Here is a 26,720-nt window from a genome sequence, read left to right on the forward strand (position 1 = left end):
GTCACGCAGCAAGGCAGTGGCAGGCTAACCGCACAGCCACTGCGCAGCCACACGCTCATCTTTCCCTCATCAGGAAGGAAATCAGGGCCTCTTTTGTGATACAGGGAGAAGCCTACCTGCCACCTTATCAAGCAGATAGGCAGAGCGACTGCCCGTTAGTGGGGGCTGCTGTCTGTCACCGGGACGGGACCCCGCGTTCTGCTTGGTGAGGTCTCTAGGAGAACACAAAGCATTCTGCAGACTGATCCCTTGAGCCTCCTAAAGGTAGGGCAACTGTCACCTTCACAGGCTTAAGTATTAGAAGAAAGCAGTCAATAATAAATAACCAGTCAGTAATAAATAACAGCCAATAATAAATAACCAGTCGATAATAAATAACAGCCAGTAATACCTAACAGCCAATATCAAACAACAGCCACACAAGCTGCTGCAGTTCAATGCAACTGCTCGGGGGCAGCTGCTGGGGGCTGACAGAGACAGAGGGGGCGGGGCCTCGGGTTGGGGGCGTGGCCTCTGGTGCGGTGTAGCCCCGCCCCTCCCGCCCCGCCCCGCCCCTGCCCGCCGCCCAGCAGGGGGCGCTGCCGCCTCGGCCGCGGCCCGGAAGCGGAAGCGGAAGCGGAGCCGGGCGGCCCCGCGGGGCAGCGCGTGCCGGCGGCGGGCATGGCGGAGGCGGGTCCGGGTGCGGGTCCGGCCGAGGAGGGCCTGGGCGGGGCGGCCCCGTCCGAGGAGGCCTTGGCCGTCATCGGCGCCACCGTGCCCACCGGGTTCGAGGCCACGGCGGCGGCGGAGGTGCAGGAGAAGCTGGGCTCCGCCTCGCGGGTCAGCAAGGACCGCGGCAAGATCTACTTCTCGGTGCCGGCCCGCTGCCTGCCGCAGGTGCGTGCGCCCCGCAGGGTCCCGCTGCCCCCGGGGGCCCGGCAGGCGGTGGGGGCGGCCCCGGAGCCCTGCTGCGAGCCCGGGGCGCCCGGCGGGGGGCGGCCTCGCATCCCAGCCCGGCCTCTCCTCCCTTGCAGGTGCACCGCCTGCGCTCGGTGGACAACCTGTTCGTCGTGGTGCAGGAGTTCAGAGATTACCACTTCAAGGAAGCCAAGGTGGGCTCCTCGCCTCCCAGCCGGTCAGGGGGCGCGGGGTTGTGCGTTTGTCTGCTTCCAGACTGCTTTGTGTCTGGGGAACGAGGGCTTTGCGTTGTTGGCTTTAAAGGCTGAGCACAGGCAGCTCGCCTAGCGGCACTTCAGGGGTGTGCTGCAAGGAAGCACCCAGGAAGAGAGCAGCTGCGGTGCTGTCGTGCTCAGAGGATGATAAAGATCACCTGGATTTCCTAATTCAGTGTTAACTGCTTGTGTTACAAGATAAATGGCGAAATGCTATGGGTCCTTTGACTTCAAATACAACTCGGTTCAGTTGTGGCAAAAATAGCACAAAAAGCTGCAAGCTTTGCTTAAACGTGCAACAGGTTATGTGTTTAAGAGACCGATTTGAGTGAGTTAGAAAAAGGATGTTTTTTATGGGAGGGAATGTCTTCGTGGTACAACTTCTTTTGTCTTTTAAAGGAAGAAGCTTTAAAGGATTTGGAAGATTTGGTTAAGAAACTGCCCTGGACTGATCCTTTGAAAGTTTGGGAGCTGAACAACAGCTTAAAAAAGAAAAAGACAAAACGCAAAAAGCATAATCAGCAGAGTTCTGCAAGCAAAGAAAAGGTGAAGGATGATGGAGAAGAGGAAGGAACAGATCAAAAAGATGCGAGTGAGCAAGAGGACTGTGCCCAGGCCACAGAACCAGCTGGTGACCAGGGGCCAGAGGAGACGGGAGGAGCAGAATCACAGAACGGGGATGATGACAACGAGCAGTCAGAGGCTAAAGACGAACCGTGTGGCGTTTCGGGGGGTGAGACCAAGGCTGGTGATGGCAAGGAAGGCGAAGGAGATGCCAAGGTGTTGAAGTTCCGTGTTACCTGCAACAGAGCGGGCGACAAGCACAGCTTTACATCCAACGAGGCTGCAAGAGACTTCGGCGGAGCTGTGCAGGAGCACTTCCAGTGGAAAGCTGACATGACCAACTTCGATGTAGAGGTATTGTCCAGTGCCTTGGAAAATAGCTACACTTCTATTTTACAGATTCCTTCTTAATTCTCATTTTTAGAGAAATGGCCTCCTCAGAAGCATGAATTTCACTGACACTGTGCACGTCCTCACAGCCCACCGCCTGCTACTGCTTTGGTTATCCACAGTAATGATCTCTTCTGTGTCCCTGTGTGGACACCTCTCCTCCTCAGCTTCCCCTTTGCTCTGCAAACACTTCACTCATCCTCAAGTTAGCTGATGAACATGGCTAAACCCAAAGCGGTTGAGTTGGTGTTCAAATGCTACAGAGTTAGTGCCTGTTCATGTTAAATACAGTGTAGGCAGCGTTCTGCTTTACTTTCACCTGCATAAAACGTTTGCTTAATCTGCTGTTTTATATCTGTATAAGGTAACAGAAGGTATTCCATCTACAAGCTGTAGTTTTGTGGTTGAAGGAGGTTACTACATTAGTTGTCCCGTGTTTCTCTCCCTTTATAGGGAAAGCAGAGATTTGGAAAGGATGTCCAGCAGATGTGGTCCACCAGTGTTCTGAGAGGCAGAAAAAGTAAAAGTCTATTGTGCAAGTCTTCCTAAGGGCTGGCCCCCTTTCCTGTAATAGTTTTCACCTTCCAAATTCATATGGTAGATTGGACCAGGAGTGTGATATTTTTTTTTTTTAATTGCTGCCTTCCAAATGCTGCCTTGTGACTTGCAGGACTTACCTTACTTGCCCCCCATACTTATAAAACATTTTTTTAAAACATCAACGTAATGTTTACAGTGCTTTTTGAAGTCTTGTGTGAATGAGAAAAGCTACGCTATGCTCAGTGGTGTGCTTTGTCCTCATTACAAATAGTGGATTGTTTTTCTTTCGAGAGTGCTCTTATGTGTGTACTGCCCAGCTTTACATGAATCATGGGTGCCACTTTAAACCGTCACCAGGTGTGCTATGAGAAACTTCTGTTACTCCTGACATTTAGTTCAAGTTTTTCTTTAGGTTCTCCTGAATATTCACAATAATGAAGTAGTTGTGGGCATTGCATTAACTGAAGAGAGTCTTCACAGAAGAAATATTACACATTTTGGACCCACAACTCTTCGTTCAACTCTGGCTTATGGCATGCTTAGGTCAGTGTAATTACGTAGTCTTACATTAGTCTCAGTTAATTAAGTCATTCTGTATCAGAAGTTAGATACCTTGTTCCTCCCCACTGCTTCCTCAAATGTAATTTCTGTTAATTCTTATTTTAAAATAAATAAATAAATCAGAAGTCCAGAAACACTGGTTGTTTTTCAGCTTAGAAAAGTAAATGTTTGCTGTGATCCATTAGCCAGTTTTAGTAAATACTGATCACAGCATTCTCAAAAGTATTTCACTGTATTGGCGCATATAAAATGCTAATTATCAAACGGAAATAATAATCAGAAAACGTTTTGTTAGAAGGGCAGAACTGGAGTGATTAAAAGAGTTTAGGTTTTCTTCAGTCTAAAATAATCCTATTTTTAAGACTTTAAGACAAAGTACCTTTTTTTTCCTGCTCTTCAGACTCTGTGATCCACAGCCAACGGATATCATCGTTGATCCCATGTGCGGTACGGGTGCAATACCAATCGAGGTGATTCTTCCTTTATTTTTTAACATAGTAAAACTCGAGACACTATCTGCAACTGAATAATTTGTGTAAGTTTTATAGGTAATAACTGAATAGCCAACTACAAAAGCATCTCAGCAACATTTCAGATACAAATACGCTTTTTGTAAATGTTTTCATTTTCCTTCCCAAAGCTATAGCAGGAAGAAACTAAATCCAAAAGTGTTTTGAGCTTTTAAGGTGTGTGATACCTAGAACAAATATCTGTTACAGTATCTTAAAATCATTGATATCTTCAAATTGCTTGGTCATATTCTGCAATAGTTTAGTTTTATACATGTATGTATTTTAAAAGGGAACTGTGCTGATGCTCTCTGATGTTGCTCTTTATCGATATTTTCCTCCAGGGAGCTATGGAGTGGCCTAGTTGCTACCACATTGCTGGTGATAACAACCCACAAGCTGTAAAGAGAGCAGCAAACAACATCTGCTCTTTACTAAAGAAAAACGAAAATAAGGAAAGGTGAGAAGAGCACAAGTGATTTTCTTTTCCTGTATTGTTCGTGAGTAAATCTATTTTGCATTGATTTCCTTGACCATATTTTTGCATTTATTCTTTAGCTAGTATTATAGACGTCAATTTAAAAATGTTCTCAGTAAACCATGTCTGAGATGAATGTCTTTGCACTTGCAGCAGTACTTCCTTGGGCATACCCTTAGACATCATTCAGTGGGATATTTGCAATCTCCCTTTGCGGACTGGTTCTGTGGATGTTATCGTGACAGACATGCCTTTTGGAAAGAGGTGAGGTGTCGTGGCTGAACTCGCTGTGTGTAACTGTCACGCTGGCATGTGTTTGTGTGTCCAGGGTTAGGGTTCTCTCTAGTTACTTAACTGGACCTAATTAAGAAGTATTGATTTACTCTAAATTAAAAGGGCAGGTTAGAATCAATGTAAATGTGGTCAGAAATGAACTAATGCGTGTCTGAAAGACCAGCTGCTGTTAACGATTTTTCAACAATCACAAGGGAGACCCTGCTCTATATTACAGGATAGGGTCAAAGAAGAAGAACTGGGATCTCTATCCAGCCTGCCTCATGGAGATGGGCCGCATCTGCACGCCAGGGACAGGGAGAGCTGCTCTGCTTACGCAGGACAAGAAATGCTTTGCCAAGGTATGTTCTCTGTGACAAACCTTACCAGTAAATCAAACCTACTTGCACAAGATCGCCTATTGAGGAAAAAAAAAAGTAAGCTTACTTCACTATGGAAGGTAATCCGCTTTTAGAGAGATAACTAGTAGCATTTCAACACAGTTTTAGACCTGAAGAATTTGACTTTATCCCAAATCACATCTGAAGACAATCAAAAACAATGTCTAAACCAAATTTATCCTTACTCTCTTGTCTTGAAGAAGCCATCACTGTTCTCTTTTCGTTTTTTTTTGATTGTAGGCCTTGTCAAGAATGGGACACATCTGGCGCAAAAATCAAACTGTGTGGGTGAACGTAGGGGGGCTTCACGCTGCAGTGTATCTTCTGAAGCGCACCTGGGAAAGGGTAGAAGAAAAAAGATCATTCTGGTAACCCATGTGGAAGAAGGCAGCAGACACCTGCAGAACATCCTGAATAGCAGCTCAGTAAAGGAGACACCTGAGACTATGGCTGTCTGTCAAATCCTAAGACGAAAACAACATAAGCAGAAATTGTGTAACATGAACATTGAACCAGGGATCAACTTGAGAACTGCCAGTTGTACTGTGTGTTCTGAAACCACTTTTAAATCATCTCTTTCCACCCTGCCGCCCAAAAATGAGATTCAGTAGTGGTATATTAATAGGGCTTTCCTTTGCCTGAGTCTTCTCTACTATGTCTGTTGTGTTTTTTACATTAAACGTTTATTTTCTTTGCTTACAGTAGAAAATATGTTGAGATATCCTTGGAGGTAACAGCTCATTTTTCTTCCTCAAACTGTAGAAATCATACATGTGTCTTAAAATGACCAACAGCACTACTGAGCCTGTTACCTTGAAGGGCTTAGAGGTAGCATCGCTTTATTGTAGGATGTTTCCAATTCAACGTTTTTTAATTTATACTATTGCCCAAATGTAAACTAAGATGATTTTTTTTTATATTCTGGTAAGAAAATACTAATTACTAAACAGTATGCTGCTGCTGCTGTTTGCGTTCAACCTAGTGCTAGTTATCGGTGTCTGATTCCTGTTTTCATGTACCACTGCTGTGGGTGAGGGAGGTACCACATGCAGCCTCAGCAAACTGCCTGTAGTTACTGTTTGAGAACAGAGATACTTTTAGGAATTACATTTAAAAGTTCGTGTTTTCAATGTCTACTGTAGACACATCGAGGTGGCAGTATGTATAAATTTATTCGGGGACTTAAACTGCTGTAGACATGCCACCGCATTTACAAAAATACATTATCCGTTCAATAAACTGAAGTTGCAGATACCGTTTCTTCTCTGCTTGTCCTGTGATTTCTCAGGCTTTTGTCTTTGCTCATCAGAGGCTGACACCACTGGTTACCAGTTTGTCGTTTTCTTTAAGGTGCATTCATCGCTAACGATATGTGCACAGGCAGACGGACAGGTATTAAAGTTTGAGGAGTTTGGCACAGGGAGCAAGTCTGCGTTGTGCCCTGTGAGGGGCGATGCAGCCTTCACGCACTGCCCGCTGCCTCTGTGGAGGCAGGGCCTGTTCCGTCCCTGCGCTGCGGGCAGTGCAGCGCTGCCAGCCTACCCCGGGCGCTGGGCACCCTGCACGCAGCGGCGGCCCCGCGGGCCCTGTTTGTTCCAGCCGGGCCGCGCCCCGCCCGCCCCGCGGCCCCGCCGCCGCCCCGCGCCTGCGCCTCCCGCCCGCCGGTGGCGCCGCGCATGCGCGTGTTGGGGCCGGGCGATGCCGGGCGCGGTGCCGGTGGCGGTGCCGGGGGCGGGGGGGGTGGCGGGGCCGGGGGGGGCGGCCGGGGGGCTGCGCTCCGCCAACACGCGCGAGCTGTCCGAGGTGGTCTTCAACAACCGCAGCCCCCGCTGCGTGCTGCCCGTCTGGGTGGACTTCGAGGGCAGGCCGCGCTCCTACCCCGTGCTGAGGCCGCGCACCGGGCGGGTGATGCACAGCTACCGCGGTGCGTGCGGGGCCGGGGGGCCGGGGGGGGCCGGGCCGGGCCGCTGAGCGCCGCTGAGCGCTGTCCCGTCCCGTCCCGTCCCTTAGGGCACCTGTGGCTGTTCCGGGACGCGGGGACCAACGACGGGCTGCTCGTCAACCAGCAGGAGCTCTTCGTGGCCGCGCCCGACGTCAGCAAGGCCGACATCACCCTGCCAGGTAAGGCTGGGGGGGGCCGGGCCCCAAGGCAGCGGGCAGGGGACGGAGCGGGAGGGTTCCCAGGGAGCACTGCGACAGGGCTGTGCTCCGAACAGAGCTGCTGGCAGACCGTGCTTTTAAACATCTCGCACAAAATGCCTCGCGGTGGCAAACAGCAAACCCTTCCCCTCCTGTACTGCTGCATAAAATGACCCCATTCTGCTTTCTGCATTCGCACGCTTGTAAGAACAACGTCTGTCTGTAGCGGCTGCTTGGGGCAGCTAACGAGAGGCCTAGTGACAGGGCTCTGTTTGTTTCTGTTCTGTCTGCTCTTACCTCAGTGTACACCCTGAAAGAGAGATGTCTCCAGGTGGTTCGCAGTCTGGTCAAGCCGGTGGACTACAGGAAGCTGGACATCGTTCGGTCGCTGTATGAGGATCTGGAAGATCACCCAGACATTAAGAAGGATCTTCAGCGGCTGTCTCTGGAGAGGAGCGAAACGTTAAGGAATGAAATTCTAGAATAAAGTGGACATTATTCATTCTAGACCATTTAAACAGCAAACCACTGAGTTAAAGCAGGAGTCGTCACCGTGAAACATGCCAAGAGCAAACGTCCGTATTTTAAGTTCTGAAACTCAGACAAATTGTAGAAAACTTGCTGTGATGGTAAGTCAGATTCAAAAGACTAAACAGGATGTAAAAGTATGCCGGGTTCATGAGGGTTCAGTTCTGCTCTTAGTTGAGCATATTGCAGACTCAGGACTCTAGGCCTTGCGTGCACAAAGCTCAGAGATGTTTGCTTTGGACTATTTCAGAACATTCCGTAGAGGCATGAGATCAGGCCGCCTGTTCGGAGAATACGCCTGCAGTTCACCTTTCTCTGTATTAGAAAGGAAGTTGCATCAAGGATTAGTTTAATTCGGACTCTAAAAAGTGGCACACCAACACCAGTTTTGCTCGAACACTTTGGTTTTGGTGGAATTTCTCTCTCTTGCACTTACGTTAAGTTTGCCTTTGAATCACGGAGCGTGGGGTGTGTGTATGTGAGAGCTTCCACCATCACCTTCTGAGGGCCTGACCGAAACTTCAGTGTTGGCGGAAAGATGACGTGTAAACTCCTGGGTTTTACTCTCTGCCTCTTACCTTTGTAAAGGTTTCCATAAAACCCTGTTGTGTCAACTGATGCTGACAATTTTTTACACAGGAAATGCCTTGAATGCCTTATTTGTCCTTCGGTATTGAATTCTTGCCTAGTTTATCTCTAGGTGATCCAACCTTCTCAGCCACAGACTGGATCTTAGTTTTGGGACCCCTTTTACTTCTGCACCACCATACCTGCACCCACAGCTTCCCATAGGTGTATCAGGTAGCGGTCACAGCAGGTAGATGCTTTGAGCCCTGCGTTTCCCCATGGCAGGGCAGTTTGTGTCACAGCAAGAGGCCTCCCTGGGGTGCACGGGCCATTTGGGTTGCTCGTGCCTCCCATGGAGCGGCTGGTAGGCTGCAGCAGCTCACACAGGCCTATTGCTAGTTCCTCTCAAACAGGTCCGTGCTTTTATTGCAGCCTGGATGAGTAGTTAAAAAATCCTTTGCCTATATTCTGTTCCCCCATACCTCGATTTTAATGTGCGTTTGTGCAAGTACGTGCACGTGATTCAAAGCAGCATCGGTTTTAGCAGCTACACAAGCTGCCCACCAAGCAGCAGGTGCGGGTGCTGTTCAATGTTCAGCGAAGCAGACTGATGAGATTCTAGCAGGCCGTTTCTGTGGCATAAGCTGCTTCTTAGTTACATATTCTAAAAATACAGCTGTGAAACTGACTGAGAATATCAGTGTATTATGTAAGTATGAAATGTCTCCCCTTCTTGTAGACTTGTTTTTTCTTACTTAAGTGTATGAACTGATCTTTGTTTGTCATAAAAAATAAATGCACATTTATGTTTTGACTCTCATTCTGTCAAATAATTTCACAGTGCTTGTGACTATATACTTGTGTTCCTGAAATACTCCCCAAAGACATCGTGGTTGATCAGTAAGAGATTTTCCTGTTGACAAACTAGGAAATACTTTTTTTTTTTTTCCAGCCTAGTCTAAAGCAGGTGCATAAATGCAGTATTGAGAATTTGGGGTCATTAAAGAGCTCTTATTGAAAAAGTCCATTAAAAACAGCAAGCATGTTATAGATAAACTGGAGAAATGCTCACTGTATGCAAGGAAGTGTTTTTCTTCTGTTTTGGAGTCCTCCTGTAGGACAGAATAAAGAAGACCAGAGGAGACCCCTGCTGGCTACAACCCGTGGGTGGGCACACGAGCGGAGCCTCCCAGAGTAACTCAGCTAGATTAGCAATGAGTGAAAGTTGCATTTACTTCTGATAATGACATGAGAAACTTGGGTGGTTTTTGTTCCGATTCATAGCATTGTTTCACTTGAGTCACCAGAGCAACAGCAATCTGGGGGAAGTGAGGATCAGAACTGAAAGTTCCAGCTCAAGGCAAGTGCCAAATGCAGTGCAGTGGGAAAACGATACTGCAGGTGCTGCAGGAAGCACGGGTCACAGGTGAAGGCGGAAAATGCTGGAGAAATAACAAATTAATCTGACGCTTGTTTAGTGTTCAAGAGTTCAGGGAAAGCACACAGCAGTACGGACAGTCTCAGTTTGGAAGGGAAGGCTACAAAATGGGAGTAGGTCATGCTTGTCTCAGTGGACAATGGTTGTGCTCATCTCAGTTTGAGAAGGTAATTTTCAGTTCCCTTGTGAAACATTTTGCTGCAAGTGATGATTAGAGCCAAAAAGAAGCCATAAACACTGTTAAATGAGTTTTAAACAAAAGTACGCAAATTTTATACCTTTTTTTCCACCCTCATTTCCCAACGTGACAAAGCAGAAGATTTCATTTTTATTTCCTTTTTCCCCTCGGTACCCAGGGGACAGAGGCAGCAGTGCTGTCACCTCCTGCTGGTGCCCGGCTCCCTGCAGCACGGCCTTCCCTGTCCCACGCCTCAGCAGAGACACTGCTGCGGGGAGCGGCTGGGGGAGGGAGAGGGGCAGGCAGCGGCCGAGCCGACAGATGGGATCCTCGCGGTGGGATGCTACTGCTGCCGAAACGGGTCGGTAACAAGATATTGCCTTCGCGTTACGGTATTGTCAGTGATAGCACACTTGGGATGTGTGTTTGCCTTTCGATACCCGCCTTCGTGCCTCACTGCTCGCCGGTTCCCTGTAAGCAGCTCCCAGCCTGGCGGCGCTCGGGGCTCCCCCGGCCCTCGTAACCCCGGGACCGGGGCTGCAGCCGCTGAGGGGACACAGTAATAAATAAATAAGTAAGTAAGTAAATAAATAAATAAATAAATAAATAAGTAAGTAAGTAAGTAAGTAACGAAAGTAGGTCGATAGGAGCGCGGAAAGGCCGCCCCTCCCCGTGAGGCTCCTCCCGGCTCCTCCCGGCACGTCAGCGGCGGGGGCGGGCGGCCGCTGGAGGAAGCGCCCAGAAAAGTCGCCCCCGGCCGCTCCCGGTCCCCTCCCGGTCCCCCCCCGGTCCCCCCCGGCGCCCCCCGGCCGCCGATGGCGGAGTGCGGCGCGAGGGGCCCTCAGGCGATGTCCCCGCGGCGGGCGGCCCGGGCCCCGCCGTCGCCCTACGTGCACAGCATGCCGGCGTGGGTGCTGGAGGACTTCTGCCACAAGATGGACTGCCTGGGCGACCACGACTGGATGCGCTTCGGTGAGCGCCGCCGCCCGCGGAGCCGGAGCCGGATGAGGCTTCGGCCCCGGGCCCGCCCGGCCGGGGTCCCCTCAGCGCCCGGGGCCGTGCGGGGCGGGGGGAGCCGGGACACGGAGCCGGCCGGGGGGAGGCCGCGGGGGGAGGCCGGGGACCGGGGGGCTGGAGGGGGGCCGGGGGGGGGCCGAGGCTCCGCCGCTACCGGTGGTTTTTGTCCCGGTACCGCTCAAAGGAATGAAGGCAGCATCTCCCTCCCAGGGAGGGGGTCGCCCTCAGCCCCGTAGCTACCTGCCGGCCATCCTTTTAAAAGTGCGAAATTGGGAAAAAAAAAAAAGTATGTGTGTACCGCGCCTCGCCGCCCTGTCCGCACTTGGTGTTTTCTCCCCGTTCTGAAGCGAATACCTTCCCTCCCGCCAGCTTCCTACGTGATCACCGACCAGACGGAGCTGCGGAAGATCAAGTGCATGGAGAAGACGGGGATCAGCATCACCCGCGAGCTGATGTGGTGGTGGGGCGTGAGGCTGGCCACGGTGCAGCAGCTCCTGGACCTGCTGCAGGGCCTGCAGCTCTACCGGGCGGCACAGGTCATCCTGGACTGTGAGTAGGGCCCCGCGCGTTGTGCCACAGCGCCCAGACACCCAGTGCCCACCTCTCGCTAGCTGAAGAGGCTTTTGCTGGAAACCTCATATTCAAATTCTAAAATTTCTGTGCTGATTCTTCATTTCTACTCTTGCAAATAAAACTTGAGGTGGGCGAGCAAGAGATGACACAGAGGAGGAATCGCTGGTTCCCCTAGCTCATCATCCCGCCTTTGTAGCGTCCCTCTTGGATGCTTCAAGAGTTGCCAGAGGGAGCCTGGCTGTGCCCTGAATGAAGGGCAGCTCTTTAATGTATCAGACAGGGCTTTACAACAGAGCTTAATTATGAATGTGTTAATTTTTCATATGTTCTTGTTTCCCAGTGAAATTTAGTCATTATACGCTATCAACAAAATCAGGGTAGAAAAACGTATCATCAGTCTGCTTTCCTGCATGAGAAGAAAAGTTACAAAAAGGCTTCTCGATCAGCTAATTTGCTATTCTTCTCACCTTTCCCCAGCTTGCTGTATTTTAGATTTACCTTTCCTGAAGTAGGATGATCAGAGTTTGAACACAGAATGCCTAATTAGGGTAAACCATTGCTTTGTAGAAATCAAGGTGCTTTTAAATATATTCTCCCTTTCCATTTTTCTCCATTGAGAGGTATGTTTAAATTGCAGCTATCCTTGTGCATAAACCAAATTGTACCGTAATTCAGTTCTGCCACGAAGTCTGTTAGCCCCTGGGTGACACACTCAGCCTTCCTGTCCTGAGCAGACCATGCTCCCCACTTCATACGCATTCCTACTCCAGGTCCACCTTCTTGGGAATCAGATGTTTGTGTGGGTTTCGCCTGTTCTCCAGAGAGAATTATTAGGAAGAAAAATAAGATTTTTGTTAGGTGGCCAAAAATGCTTAGAGAGATGCTGTGGGAAAAGGACAAAGCTTGTGAGTGCGTGCACTTCACTTGAACAAGACAGAAGACTTGTTCAGTGCTGGAGCACTGCCTGCTTCTGGCCTGGTGTGACAGGGAGGCTGCCAGCTCCTGGCTGCAGGGGTTGCATCACCAGCGGCTGTTTCGCAATAGCAGCCTGCCTCCCCAGGGCAGGGCCACCGACAGTCAGTGCCACAGCTGGCACTTGCTGCACAGCAGCTAGAGGCATTTCTTATGGAAATTCCGGTAATGTGTTGTGGTTTTCTTGCCTCAGCATTTCTTTATATAGCATTGCTGGTTTTCTGTAGGCTTCTGGCATTAGCGTGACTTCTAACCTTTGGTTTGGGACAGCAAAAAATAACTTTAACAAGGGTATTCTAAATTTCTGTTTCTTGAAGAGGAATGTTAAATACTACAGCACATGTGGGCTTCAAGTAAATTCTCTTTGTATAAATCAAAGAGCTACCACGGTGATGCTTGGTTATTACAGCTGAGTTTGGTGTCACACCTGTCAGCCTTTTGATTCAGCAGACCCACCTCTGACTGAATTCAGTCACATCATTCAGCTCAGGAGACGGGAACAATTCCTCCTTGCTCTTCTGCAGAGCAACCCAGAGCTACAGGAAAGTGAATTTTCATCTGCTTTAATTAGTATGTCAGTAATCCAACTGTTAATTTAGTCACAGTGACTGTGACTTTGAGGGTCCAGTCTGAATGGACAGGACTGCAAACATATTTTTCATCTATTTTTTGTTTTTATCTATTTACACCGAATAAATTTGATCTAGATATCACCAAAGCAGTAAGCCTGGCTCCCCCCAAATGATATTTCTGTGGGTGCTCTGGAGTAGCCAGTGGCCTCTGTGATGTGGTAACTTCTTTTGCTCTGTGCCTGTCGAGTGTTTCATGCAGTCAGTTCCTAGTCTAGAAAGAGAGTTTCCGGGGGCTCTTACATAACGCGGCGTAACCAACCACACTTCAAACGCTCATCAGTTACAGCCCTCAGCCTCCTGCCCTGCAGAGCGCGTTCTGGGGCTCACCTGTGTTTACAGCTGGCTTATTTCAGTGTATTCCTCCACAGAGTCCATTGACACTTCTGTAATCCCACTTTGTGTGTCGTGGCTAAATTAAAAAAAAAAAAAAAAAAAAAAAAAAAAAAAAGTGTGCATTCACCTCCTGAGAAACATAAACCAGTCAGTCAGCAGTTTTTAAGTTTCAGTTTTTATCACTAGGTAATGGCAGTAACAACTCTCACGATAGAATTTATGTTGTGGGAAGTCTGCTTTTGCTCAGTTAGGTATGATGCTGTACTTTCCCACGTGGGTTAATTTTGCCCTTTTGTGGGGAAAACAAAGAACAAGATGCTGTAGAAGGTGTAGTGGGTTTTCTCTTCTTTTACAGGCCTTTAAAGTAAGACCCCATGAGCAGGTTTCAGACTGAGATGAGTTCAGCACATTGCCCACTGCTTACACAAGAACCAAGTAAGATTTTCTCTGTAGTTATGTAAAGTGCAAAGAATCAGGCTCCCAAGCCAAGAGCAGCTTCCAGTAACACCACCTTTAAAGATACGGATACAGAGCAAACAGAAGTAATCGTTGTAACTGCAGAGAAACATTCATCATCCTTCTGTTTGTCTGACTGGCTTTTCTTTTAAGTGCTATGTAAATACCACAGTGGCTTGCACAATATGCACCTGACTTCAGCAGCTGGTAGAGGAAGGGTTTATCTGCTTTCTCTTGTGCTGCTGTGATTTACTTCTAATTTGTCTGTCCATCCATCTCCCACCCTCTCCCTCTCCCCCCCTCCCCCTTTTAAGCTTTCTTAAAAATATTTCTGAGACTTTCTGGACTTCACTTTACACAGGCAGCAAAAATGGAGGGGTTTCTCCCTGTTAAAAGTAAAACCTGATCAACTTCCTCCAGGCTGGAGGAGTACACATTGTGACTTTTCCAGGAAAGCTTGCTTTCTAAAAACTGTAGTTGTCTGATGGAAATAATCAGCGGTCTTTATCGTTGTCTTTGCGGGCTAGCTAGGACTGCAGGAAAGCAAGTATTACGAAGTTATGGTAAGAAATGGATGTATCCAATCTCACTCATTAAGACACTGAGCTGATAAAACAGGCATCTGACATCCCTTCGTTTTCCTGATTCCTTCTGTGATGATGGATGAACTACGAAATTGGACTGTTCCAGCCAGGACACTGCAAGGAGCTAGAAAGGGCTTTGGTTTGCTCCTGAATTCCGTAGGGGAATATGAAGGTTACATAAAGAGGGTTAGGAAAGTGGAGGAGACGAATCTTCTGGGCTGATCCATTTTTAGTTATGTTTCTGGATGATCAAGATTTGCTTTTGCCCAAAATCAATTCAACTGCAATGCATTACAAAACTACAATGAAATTAACTTTATTTATTTATTTATTTATTTATTTATTAACAATTCAGTATTCTCTTATGTTGATGTCCATCACAAAACTTCATATTACCCAGGCTTTCTGACACTTAAATTAATCTGGTTGTTCTACCGTGTGGAAGTAGCTAGTGTTTCCTGGTTTTAACCCGATATGGACATTCTCCTGCACTGAGTCAAACAGAAGCTCTCGGTACCGGCATCTTCTCAGGTTCAGCCAAATCTTGTGTCTTTACCCTTGACTTCTGCTTTTATGTCTGTATCTGAATATTCTTGCTCAGGCGGTGCCTCTCAAGCAGCGGTGATGCAGTGCTCACTGCTTGTTCTTTTGGGCACTTCAGAAAAGGAATTGGTCCCAACTCCAGCAGTTCTTATGTCACCATAACTGTGCAGTCTGACTTGCAAGAATCAGACACACCACCCAGGTAGATGTTTTGCTGGCAGGCTATTAGCAGAAGAGTCCTCCCTCCCTTCGACAATTTCTTGCACCACTCTAGTCCCACTTCTGGATGTCCATAATAATTTTTTCCTATCTTAGTTCTTTAGTTTCAGTGGCAACCTGTTTGATGTAAAGGAAGTTGCAAAATTCATGAAAAACCCTGAAAAATAGGTTCAAAGAGGGAAGTGATTTTTAATTGTAGAGACTTCTAGGTGAAAATACTGGGGGAAAAAAGCGATTTCAGAATACAGGGACTGCCAGTTTGAACTAAAGGCCCGTGGACTGGTTGATATTAATAATTTCAAAAGCCCCAAGAGTCTGTGATCTCATAGCTTTCTGGCACAGGAACAGAGACCCATCACTGACTTTTCTCGAGCGTCAGTTTGGCTACCTCCTTTCATTCAAACCTCTGTTCATAGGTGACATGGAAGAACAACGATGCAAACTGCAGACCGAAGTCAAAGAAAAAGGCTTGCCTGACAAAAACATGCCCACTTCTACTGTAGTTGCTCTTCATACTCCACGATGCTCAAACTTCAGCACACTGCAGCTGTCATGCCTCGCCTTTTCCTAAACTTCGCTTCTACTGAAACTTGTGTATGAGAAGCACAAATAGTAAATGAAACACACTGCTTCCTTCCTTCTTGTTTCAGATATTCCTAATGCTTTGTTTGGACATTTAAAAAAAAGAACAAAAAGCTATTGCTTGATTTCAAATGCAAACAAAGCCTGTGGTTTTTGCTTCTCATATATACTATGCTGAAGATAAAATGCTGATAGAACAGCATGACAAAAAAAAAACACAACAAAACTTGTATTAATACTTGTGCTTATTCTCTCTCTTATCAAGAGAAAACATTAACTTTTCAAGTAAAAGATAAATATATTGCTGATAAAAAAAAAAAACAGGTAGAAATGAGTTTAGAATTATAACCAGGAAAATGCGGTCATTAGGCAGTAGAAAGTTCTTGTATCACCTCTAGTGCGCACTCAGCACTCCCAAACTCCTTTTCCACTTTAGTTTCAAATGTCTTCCTGGGTAGGAATTCAGATCCTTCTTCAGGAGATTTTGACAGCTTTGTATATCAGAGCATCTTGAATTTTTTTTACTTTTATTTTGTTCTTGTTCTAACTGTAGCCTAATTTAATTTTAATAATTTCTCTTAGATGTGCATGCTCTTCAAGTACCTGTAAGATGAAAGCATCCTTGTATTTCTCTTAATGAGATTTCAAGGTTGCCTTTTTAGGCCTGATTCTGAGATTTGGCCAACCTGTATACGGCATAGGATCATATAGAGCTGTAGTGAGTCAATAATTTCGTGGTTAATTTTTCCTTACGTATCAACTAGTTTTGACCTTTGACTGTTTTTGTTTTTCCTCAGTTGTATACAGTTTGTTTCTTTCTGTTCATAAGTGAAAAACTGATTCTTTCCTGAAATAAATTCTGTATAGGTGTTTTCTAAGAATGAGCTTGTTCATGACATTAAAACCACAACTGAAAATAGTCCCAAAATGTTTAACTGACTAAAACTGATGCAACTCTGTCAAAGTCTCAGTACCGTGACAATTAGCAAAGAACCAGATGTCTTCTTTAGGCTGTGGGATAGCTGTGGTCTGAGATCACTGGCTGAAGGGTGTTACGTGGAAAATGACAGAATAAATATGCTCTTGGTAATTCCTTATTCTAAGAGCTATTTTGCATATTCATCACTGATGTATATTTCAAGTTATCACTTGTTAATTTTTAGTAGGAGTAGTTAATGTCACGAATATGGTCTGAATTGAATACTATTGAAACGCCAATACTATTGAAGCAATTTAACAATAAATGCAAGGTTTATAATGTTAATTGGAATTTATAAACCATTCTCCTAATGAGGATTATTTTCCGGTAACTGAGTAGAGACAGACTTCATTCTCCCTGCTACTCTTCACCTGTCCTTTGTTCTCCTTTGCAGGGATATCACCCTCCGGTGCTACCAACTCCGAGAAAGAAGAGCTGGTAGAGCCACCTAAGCAGGAGAACATATCTTTAACTCCTACAGAAAGCAAAAATAAAGAGAGAGAAAATGAGATAAGCCTGTTGCCATCACCAGACTCTTCACAGCTGGGAATATCTCCAGCACGTGGTAAGTGAAGTAAGAGACTGATTTGCTTTGACACTGCAATGACCATATACACAAGATGCTTTCCTTTCGCTTTCAGTATAGTCCAGACGAATATATTGCTGATCAAAGTGGTCATGCTTTTGAATATTTGCCTTTTGCCTACTGCTGCTGAGCTGTCTATTCCTAACTTTAGCACACGGCCTCCTGTTCTTCCTTCCTTTAGCTCTCCTGGCTTTGAGAGATGCTGGCTATATCTATTCTGTGGGATCTCAAGAGTGCATTTCCCAGGCGCGTGTCTCGTCCCATCCTGGCTCCATGCTCAGACTAGATCTATGCATACGCTTCGTGCCCTGTGCCCCTCTCGATGCAAAACAAATCTGGGCCAGAAGAGAGCCCTGCACGTGCCAACAGGCCGCCCTGCCTGGGAGAGGGAGCAGAACCACGCGATGTGCTGACAAGAGCATCTGCCTGGCAGTATAGACATCGGCTCTGGAAGCTCCACGTCCCTGAGCCAGGACTGGAGAGAGCTTCGTGGTCATCTCACAAAGAGGAACCAGGAAAATAGTTCCGTATCTTCACACAAGATTTCAAGTTTCAACAGCTTGTCATAGATTATATCTGGTTATGAAATTCAACAAAATATCCCACACCCTCATAATTAGTCACAGGCTGCGGTATTACCCAAATGTGTATTTTCAATGCTGGTGATTCAATTTCAGATGCTGTTTCTGAAGGAGCCTTGTATTCACTTCCTTCTCCGCCACCTCCCCCAAGAGATCTTTTGAGATCCTTACAGTCAAATCCTCCCGTCTCATCAAGTGTAAAGGTAAATCCCTTCAGTACACATTGCTTACAATTATGCCAATTCCCTTTATGATGTTGTTATTTTCAAGTCAAAGTTTATTCCTCAACTTGTATAAAATACAGATCTACTGAAAAAGTGGGTCCTTATTACAAGATGTTTAGACTGAATATAATACTAATGCTTCAGTTGGATTACTTATTTTTTACCTCACTTTATATTTTTATTTTTTGCCAGTGAGGGATTAAAATTAAGAGTACTGCATAGCTGAGCGTGGATAACGTGCCCACAACTAGCAATTCTGAAGGAATTTCCCACATAGATTTTGTGGCAGACATAACGTTTCTGGTGTGATCATAGGACAGTGCAGTATAAGCAACTGACTAGTCAGAATGCCATACTTTAAGTTCATGCTTAAAATGCGGTTTCTGCTCAAAACTGGGCTAGTGTCAAATTTAGGTCAGGTTGTCCAGAGCCTTGTCCAGCTGAAAAATGAAAGTCTCTAAGGATTCTACTGTTTCTCTGAGGTCCTGTTCCAGATTTCAGCATACAGCCTCCTGTTTCTCCCTGCAGCTCTCATCTTTAAGGCAGTCTAGCTAGATCTGTCCCGTGAGCTCTCAGAGTGTTTCCCAGATCCATGTGCACACTTTGGCCCCATCCTGGTTCTGTGTTGGCTTCTTTTTTGTGTCATTTTGTTTGACTTTTTTTTTTAAAATAAAAGAAACAAACAAAAAAAAAGGATTCTGCTTTAAGACTTCTAACTCTTCCAAAATAACATGTTTTAAGAGTGAGTGCCAGACAGAGGAGAAAACTGCTACAAAGAACGCAGTAGTTTCAGTTCCTTGAGAAGGGAATTCACATCTCCAGACTTTAGAAAACAAGACATGAAGTCTGTGTAAGCTGTATGGTTATATGTAGGCTATAGTGGAGTTCTAGTAATGAATGGCGTTAGGACTGATCGTACTGGAAGCAACTGAGCATTTTGCAGCTGATGCCAGATGCTTCAGGTATAGATGTGAACTTCCTACCAGAACAAAATGCATTACAGCGTGAGGGACCCTCCTTCCTGATCCAGTCATTTCTTTCATTTCTTTATGTATGCACAGCCATAAAGATTAATGTTTTCTGCAGCTTAAACTCATGTCATTTCAGATAAACACGTGGACTTTTAAACAAAGCTAAATACGTGGGTTTTTTTTGGAAAGGTGGAAATGCAAACTGGTAACTGTTCTCAAGTCTCTTCTACTGTGCAAAATATTTCCATCAGCAAAACAAATCAACACAGATACTACAAAGGGAAACTATTGAGGGGTTGCACAGTACCTTTCACGATTTCTTTCAACAGTCACAATGCTCACTTAGACCATGGAAAAGAAAATATAATGTGTGAACAAGAAGGAAAAAGCATACAAATTTTCATGATATGAACTTGTTTCTTCTTCAAATCTGTAGCCCTGCAGCTCTTCAAGTCCTCAGCAGGAGACGATGACTGATCTCCCCAGCGGGAGTCTGCTGTGGACCCAGAAGGAAGTTACTAATGCCACAAATGGTTTCAGTGACAAGAGTAGAATTTGTGAAGGTACTTTTGCAGATGTCTACAAAGGTCAGAGGCACAACATGGTATATGTCATCAAAAGGTTGAAAGAGGCAAGTACTCCACTTTTTATTTTCTCCCTTTGAAGGAGATATCTTATGAGAAGTTCTCGAATATTAGCAGTTGTCTTAACTTCGTATGGGCAGGGAACAAGAACTGTTATGCAAGAGGAGAAGTAAAGGAGTAAACCTAGATGCAGCAAGCACGTGCAAGAGAGATTTTACTCACGTGGGTAGATCTCTTCACTTCATCTGCTGTAGCTACCTTCATCATTATTTAGATTAAAGGTGTCTTTACATCAGTTTTTGTGCTAATTTTCAATTATTGACTGTGACACAAAATTGTCATCAGTGTTCTGCCTGTTTTCTAAAGTAGTTTGTCCATCGAGATTCTATTGCATGTTTCCATTTTTCAGATGGAATGCACAAGCCCAAATTCCACCCAAAGGTTCTTTCATACAGAAGTACAGATTTGCTTTCGGTGAGTGGTTGACTTTCACAGGCAGTCTGCATGTGGTGTGCTGCTGGGATGTTTGGCCTGACTTCATGCGTGTATCTCCCAGGCACTGCTGGCCTCTGCTGGGGACAGCGGAGTTCTGCACTGCCTTTGTGGGAGCCCTGGGGAAACGGCACGCCTGCGGCACGCCTGCCAGTGATGCTGCAGTTCCCTGCTGAGTAACCAGTCCCTTGCCAGTCCTTGAGACTGTGAGGGATGGTGCCTCCTGGTGCCCTCTGGTTGCTCAGAACAGAGCTGTGCTATCATCCTCTCCTCTGCTGCTGGGTTAGCCTTCTGCAGGCCCACTCACAGCCATTCTGTGCTTCCAGCAGCAAGACAAAATGTAATTTACAATGGCCTTGAATTCGGGAATTTATTGCAGCTCAAGAATGTATTTTTTGTTGTTGTTTACAAATCGTTGTTGGTCTGTGCCTGCAGGTGTTGTCACGTCAACATTTTGCAGCTGCTGGGTTTCTCAGTAGAATCTGATTTGCACTGTCTGATATATCTGTACCTGCCTAATGGATCACTACAAAACCAGCTTCAGTGCCAAGTAAGCAATAACATGGGTCTGTTATCTGTCTGTTCTTACAAGTCCTGGCCTGTTACTGTATGAAAAGCAATTAAATCTCTTTCACTTCTAAGAACCAGCCAAAACGTACCCAGAGAAGTTGCCTGTAAGTATGAAAAGGCTCTTTTTTAGTTTTTCTACAGCATAGCAGATCAGGTCAACGGAAAGCTTCTGCTTTGCAGCCTTCAGATTTTTGAACTAATACCTCATCTGCCAAGTGTGCCTATCCACATTGTAATATCAGTATCATCCTGTAGATTCCACTGTCATTTTCACTGCCATAACGTTCTACGATGTTTTACAAGGCCTTAAGAGAGAACAGTTTGAGATGTTCATACCTATTGAAAGAGCATTTGCAGAGATCATAAGACACAGAAACATCAGGAAAACAATCCACCAAAACCCGTACTGTGCCTCCATAGCGGGCAGTACTGGATGCATTTTGCAGAAGCATGATTGTTGCTGTATCTCTCTCAGCATGTCACATGGCATACAAAATGTGCAGCACAACGTTAAAGAGTAGGTTCCTTCCTGGGCGTAGAATCACCAGTTTCTGCATTGGATGAAACTTCTAATGTAGGTCAGCAGCAGATCTGCTTATGATTGCAGTGGGACTAAAACAGTCTTTGACTTGCAAAGCTACTACTGCTTTGTAGGTTTTCATTCTAAACAAAATAAAATTTTTCCTCCCTTTGCAGGATGATTCTTCTCCCCTGACCTGGGAGATGCGAATTCGCATTTCCAGAGGACTCATCCGAGCCGTAGAGTATTTACACAATTTTGGAATTCTGCATGGCAATATCAAGAGGTGGGGGTTGACATACCAGCACATTTTTGTTCACCAGGATTTCTTTGACAATAGTGGCTGAAAGCTTATGTAATTTTGCAATCCATTTGCAATGCTCCCTCTTGTTCTGCAGGGTGTTTAATTTGTCTTATCTAAATGAGGGAAGTCTATTCTTTTGAAATCATTTTCTGAGTGTTTTTTCTTCTCTTCTCCCTTTCTGCAGCCTTTATCCTTTCATTATTACACAGCAGGCCAAATGCTGGGAATTCTCCCCCTCAGGGCTTGCCTTAAATTTAAAAGTGTAAAATTGTAATTTCTGACATGAAATTAAAGCAATTACTTGACCAGTATTGTTATTTGTCTGTCTTAATCACAGCTCAAATATCTTGTTGGATGAAAACTATACACCAAAGCTTGGACATTCAGGTCTGCGATTGTATTCTGCTGATAAAAAATCAGAGTGTACTATGATGAAAACCAAAGTCCTACAAGCTTCTCTTACTTATCTGCCAGAAGATTTTGTCAGGCATGGGCAGTTAACAGAAAAAGTTGACATATTTGCCTGTGGTGTGGTATGTTGCCTTTCATCATGTTCTGTTGTGTTTTTTTGATGTTTATAGACAGGAAAACAGGTGTGTGAGCATGCTCCCCATATAGTTGTTTTTTCCTGCAATTTCCTATCATTGTTGCTAACTATATAATGTGTTGAAATTATGTTTTTAATTCTGTTCCCATTCCAAATGTACTTAAGTATGCGGCAAAGTGAGGTGAATCTTTTGAACAACAAAATTGTTACAGGTTGCGAAAAAAAAAAATACAGCTGGTAGTTAAAAAAAATAAAATAAAGATTTTAGTTAAATTCTCAGAAGTCTTACAGATTTGCCACATCAGCTACTACCAACTGTTGGCTTTAGCGGTAGATCTAAACTGTCATAAATATTGCCCAAATCTGGCATTATTAAGCCATGTGAAGTGAAACCAGTAATTTCCAAGTGCTCTGGCAGTTCAGTATTTCTGTACTTACAGAACTCCCTTGTAAAGACAGAATTTATTCTGAACAAATTGTTTTACCTGTCAAATATATTTTCTAGGTCTTAGCAGAGATACTGACAGGGATTAAGGCACTGGATGAAGGAAGACATCCTATTTATCTGGTAAGGCTAAGCAGACGCTCCTGGTTTACCATCTTGTTACATGAGGGGAAAACAGTAGTATTCTTATTTATAATTTCCAAAGAGCTTAGTAATGTTCAAACAGTCTCAGAAAACGAAGGATCTTAGGTTTCTGATTTCTTTACCAAATGTTTGAAAAAGTTGTCCAAAAATGCTGCTATATACAGTGCTGGTTATTTTTCCTTCTTCTAGATTGGCATAAGCATAGAGCAGCTGGGTCTCTTTTAGTGAATTTGACATCAGACACATGCAAAGAAAACCATTGGCCTTTTCTCTCCCATGAAAACAAATATTCCTGTCACTTGCTTAAATGGAGACTAATAAAGCTTTTAGATCTGTAAACCGGCAATTAAGAAGCAATAATAACAAACAAAAGGGACAACTCATATTCCCCGTGATGCGGATATGTAATGTGTCAGTAACATGTCTCTTTCCTTTGAACAGAAAGATATGATTGCAGATGAAATTAAAACAGCAAAAGAAGCCTCATACCCAAAAGTCAAGAATTTTGAACAGCTAGCTGCCAAGGAAATATGCTGTAAATATCTAGACAGGAAAGCAGGAGACTTGCTGGAAGAGGTTGCTATTGATTTTGCCTCAGCCATCTGCCTTTGTCTGAGAAAGAAGAATTCCAACATAGCAGAGGTAATTACGTTTAAAACATGACACAGAGATTAATCTTCTTGACAGAAAGGTCTAAAGCTACATCATTCGTGCCCAAGCTATTTTGGAGATCCTTATTCAGATAAGAATCTGTGTAAGCAGGGGTACAGGGATTATTCTCCATTCACAGATTTTGTTGTTAAAAACAGGTGCTTGAAATTATGGAAACGGCCGAAAATAAATTAAGTGAGCATTACATCTGTGGAGGCAGTACTTCTGGATTTTCCACGAACACTCCAGAAGAAACTGATGACGAGACAACTAATCTCAGCATGGACGTGCCTTCTGTGGGGCAGAATAAAGAAGACAGTGTGCAGCCAACGGTCCTGACAAGTGCCAGCCAGTGCACGCCTTCAGTAGGAGCTGTGTCACTTGACATTTACTGCGGACCGATGTCAAGGATCCCTTGTGAATCAGATGAATCAATGAATTTTATGTGGAATCCTAAAGACAAATCGACAGACGAGCTGTCTAACAACAGCTGTAACAATTCAGAAAATATTGCAACCTCTGATGCCAGGATAAAGGAGAAGAAAACTGCAAACGGACTCCGGGAAAGAAGCGTGGCATGCATCAGAAGTGATGATAACTTAGAAATAGCTTCTGCTGCACAGAGCACCTTTCAACAAAAAAATGCAGACCTTGACTCTTCATGTTCTTCACAAGGTAAATCTAGCTAAGTCTGAAGGGTGGGTGCAGAACATTCAAGCATACAATCCTCAAGCTGTTTTGTCAAAACTGACCGTGCTCCTGTTGTGATAAGCCAAGTCTGTAAAAGTGCTCTGTAATATAGTAGCAGGAGCAACTTACTCTCTCTTCTCCAGAATTGCTTTTCTTCCCATTTATAAAAACCTTTCAGTACTACTTTCGTTATAACCAACTACTTGATTATGATTTTACCCATAAATCTATGTAACGTTCTCTGTTTCTCTATCATTATTCTTAGCCAGAATTTTTTTATTTAAAATTACTGTCTATTCCTTAGACATAGATGCATTATTTTCTCAACATTTGGGCTGTTTTGTATTTCAGCAATAGCCAGAGAGACATCGTGGAAAATAAAGATAAATGACCGAAAAAAGAAGCTAATGGAAAATATCTTACTGTATGAAGAAGACAAATTAAACAGTTCTGAACTTTTTGAATCTTAAACTGGATGGATTTATTAGCAGTGACCAACTTTGAAGAAGAAACAAGGACTGCCTCTTCATTAGAAAGATGGTAAAAGTATACCTTTCATGTAAGATTAAGTAGCACGTTTGGATCGGAAATGTTAGCCCTCTCCAAAGGAAACAAAAGTGAACCCACCGAGAAGAATACAAAAACATCTTTTCTAAAGCAGATCTAAGCACAATGCTACTCTGTAAACAGAAATGCCTTCTTTCTTCTTGTTTGCATTATACAAAGATACGGCAAACACAATTGCCAAAATAATTTAAGGTCGTTTTGCAGTGTATTTCAGAAAGCATCCACATATAATATGTCTTATTAAAAAAATTGGAGCCATCAAATTGACAGGGCAAGTATTGATCAGCAATCATTTCACAATAGTCATTGTTATCCCATTTATACAGGGTTACAGAAATCTTTGAAGAGATTGAAAAAGCTTTCAGTTATCAAATGATCTACTTGATATAATTATAGTTCCACATACTGAAAAACACTGCATTACCAGAGAAGGGAATAGTTCTCAGATGTATTCTGTATGACCCAATCTCAGTTTGAATCGCACTGGAAATAGTTATAAGTAAATAATTAAAGTTGTGTTAGTCTACTCTATGGGCTGCTCTAATATATATATGTAAGTGACACCATTGGAAGTCTGAGTTTCACTGTCAGGAGATAGAAGACAGTGCTTAGTACTTCATAAGGGTATTTTTCAAAGTTATGTTATCTAAGCATTCTTTAAAACATTATTAAGGTTTCTTATTGTTTCACAATTGTGAAATTGTGAATTGGTGACTTGTATATTTTGGATAAGGAACAAAATTTTAATTTAAAATATCTTTATTTTGTCATAGGTCAGTTGAAGTCTGATGTATTTATTTTGGCAATGGGTAAAACAACCAGTGAAAGATGAGCTAGTAAAGGGACCTATTCATGTACCCATACTCACTAAGTATTCTCAGAGAAGAATTGTTTTGTGTCTCTTGGCTTACCCAGCTACTGCAGCCTTGAGGTCAACCTCAGCGATCACTCTGAAAAGAGAAGGAAAAACAAAAAAACAACCTTGTCTGCTGTCATACTTACTATCAAGTAAAAATGCACTGAAGAGACTGTCACTTTAATGACTGTTCATTTGTATTACTGCTTGCATTTTTACTCTTTAGCAGTCTAGGAAAATACAGGTTTATGATGAGCAAAAAGAACTATCAGGCCATATAGCTCAGTGTACTGACACACATCACTGCTGCTGCCTCAGCACAGCCAATAAGGCCTGGGGTACAGAAATGTCTAAAAACTTGTATCAGAAATCATGGAATGTTTTCTTAAAAAGCAAAACAAAACAAACAAACAAACAAAACCCACAAGTGTTTTCTTATCTTTACATGAAGGTCTCTGAGTAAGGCTTCATTCTTTCTGTATTAGTACAGTACCTACTTTGCTGGAGGTACTACTATGATAAGAGTGTTTTAACTAACAATGAGTATTAGAATCGTCTACACATTTATCAAGTGGATTTCTACACTAAAAACTACTACAGTCTTTATATTTAAGTGCCATTGATGCTGTCTGTATATTTTCCAGTGCCAGTTGTTGACTTTTATTTATTTTGCCATATAAAAAACAAGATAAGGCTGGTACTGACAAAAAACATTGAATAGATTTGGATTAGTCGGTAACTGCTTAATTCTGTTTGAGGTATAAGTAAGATACTGCACAAGGATGAACATTTAATATTGTTTTTTGTGGCTAAGCTTTGGGAGCTCTGGAGGTAGCACCTTGGGTCTCTGCAGGGAGGAGAGCACCAGAGCTGGACGGGAGACCTGATTCCTCTGAACAGACAGTGAATTTCGACACGCATGTCTAAAATACTTTAAAGGTTTTGTTCCCCTTATACTGCGCAGCAAAAATACTGGAGCTGTAAAAATAGTGACAGAATCCAGCTGTTACTCTATGTGAATTTTAAAATACTCTGAGGTAATATATATCTTGTAGGGTTACATAAGCGTAATGTAACATATGTAATGTACTGCATAGTCTTACAGTAATGATGCTCTGTTACACAGCTGCTGGCTATTCAAAACGATGTAGGTTTTAGCCTCAACTTGTCAAGTTTGTACTCTCAGTACTATTTTGGAGAATAATAAATTAAAAAAAAAAAAAAAAAAAAAAAAAAAAAAAAAAAGCCCTGTCTCTACATCCTGCTTTTTTGTGAGTCATAGCACAGACAACTGCCCTAGTCCAGCCTCCTGAAATAACGTGCGTTCACGGTGAAGCGCCTCAACATCTTTGTTCGCACCTCATCATGAGCTCACGCTTCA

General features: G+C 44.2%; 3 protein-coding genes across 3 annotated transcripts; all 3 read left to right on the forward strand.

The window, feature by feature from the left end:
* Nucleotides 1-660: 660 nt before the first annotated feature.
* On the forward strand, nt 661-6,126 carry THUMPD3 (THUMP domain containing 3). Its single transcript, XM_032194279.1, has 9 exons — nt 661-876; nt 1,014-1,091; nt 1,551-2,069; nt 3,058-3,188; nt 3,607-3,676; nt 4,060-4,175; nt 4,347-4,457; nt 4,705-4,828; nt 5,108-6,126. Exons 1-9 carry the CDS (start codon nt 661-663, stop codon nt 5,237-5,239), a joined length of 1,497 nt encoding a protein of 498 aa, XP_032050170.1. The 3' UTR covers nt 5,240-6,126.
* A 508-nt stretch (nt 6,127-6,634) lies between these two features.
* On the forward strand, nt 6,635-8,921 carry VHL (von Hippel-Lindau tumor suppressor; the record flags this gene model as incomplete). Its single annotated transcript, XM_032194280.1, has 3 exons — nt 6,635-6,791; nt 6,878-6,988; nt 7,309-8,921. Coding segments are annotated over 3 exons (453 nt in total), but the record flags the coding sequence as incomplete, so codon positions are not given.
* Nucleotides 8,922-10,554: 1,633 nt separating this feature from the next.
* LOC116493083 (interleukin-1 receptor-associated kinase-like 2) lies at nt 10,555-26,532 on the forward strand. Its single transcript, XM_032194225.1, has 13 exons — nt 10,555-10,689; nt 11,104-11,283; nt 17,002-17,172; nt 17,871-17,977; nt 19,406-19,600; nt 19,963-20,027; nt 20,481-20,595; nt 21,312-21,421; nt 21,777-21,972; nt 22,492-22,554; nt 23,017-23,217; nt 23,385-23,901; nt 24,268-26,532. The coding sequence occupies exons 1-13, from the start codon at nt 10,566-10,568 to the stop codon at nt 24,384-24,386; spliced, it is 2,163 nt and encodes a 720-aa protein (XP_032050116.1). The 5' UTR covers nt 10,555-10,565; the 3' UTR covers nt 24,387-26,532.
* Nucleotides 26,533-26,720: the final 188 nt, after the last annotated feature.

This window comes from Aythya fuligula, chromosome 10, assembly GCF_009819795.1.
Source record: "Aythya fuligula isolate bAytFul2 chromosome 10, bAytFul2.pri, whole genome shotgun sequence".
NCBI lineage: Eukaryota > Metazoa > Chordata > Aves > Anseriformes > Anatidae > Aythya > Aythya fuligula.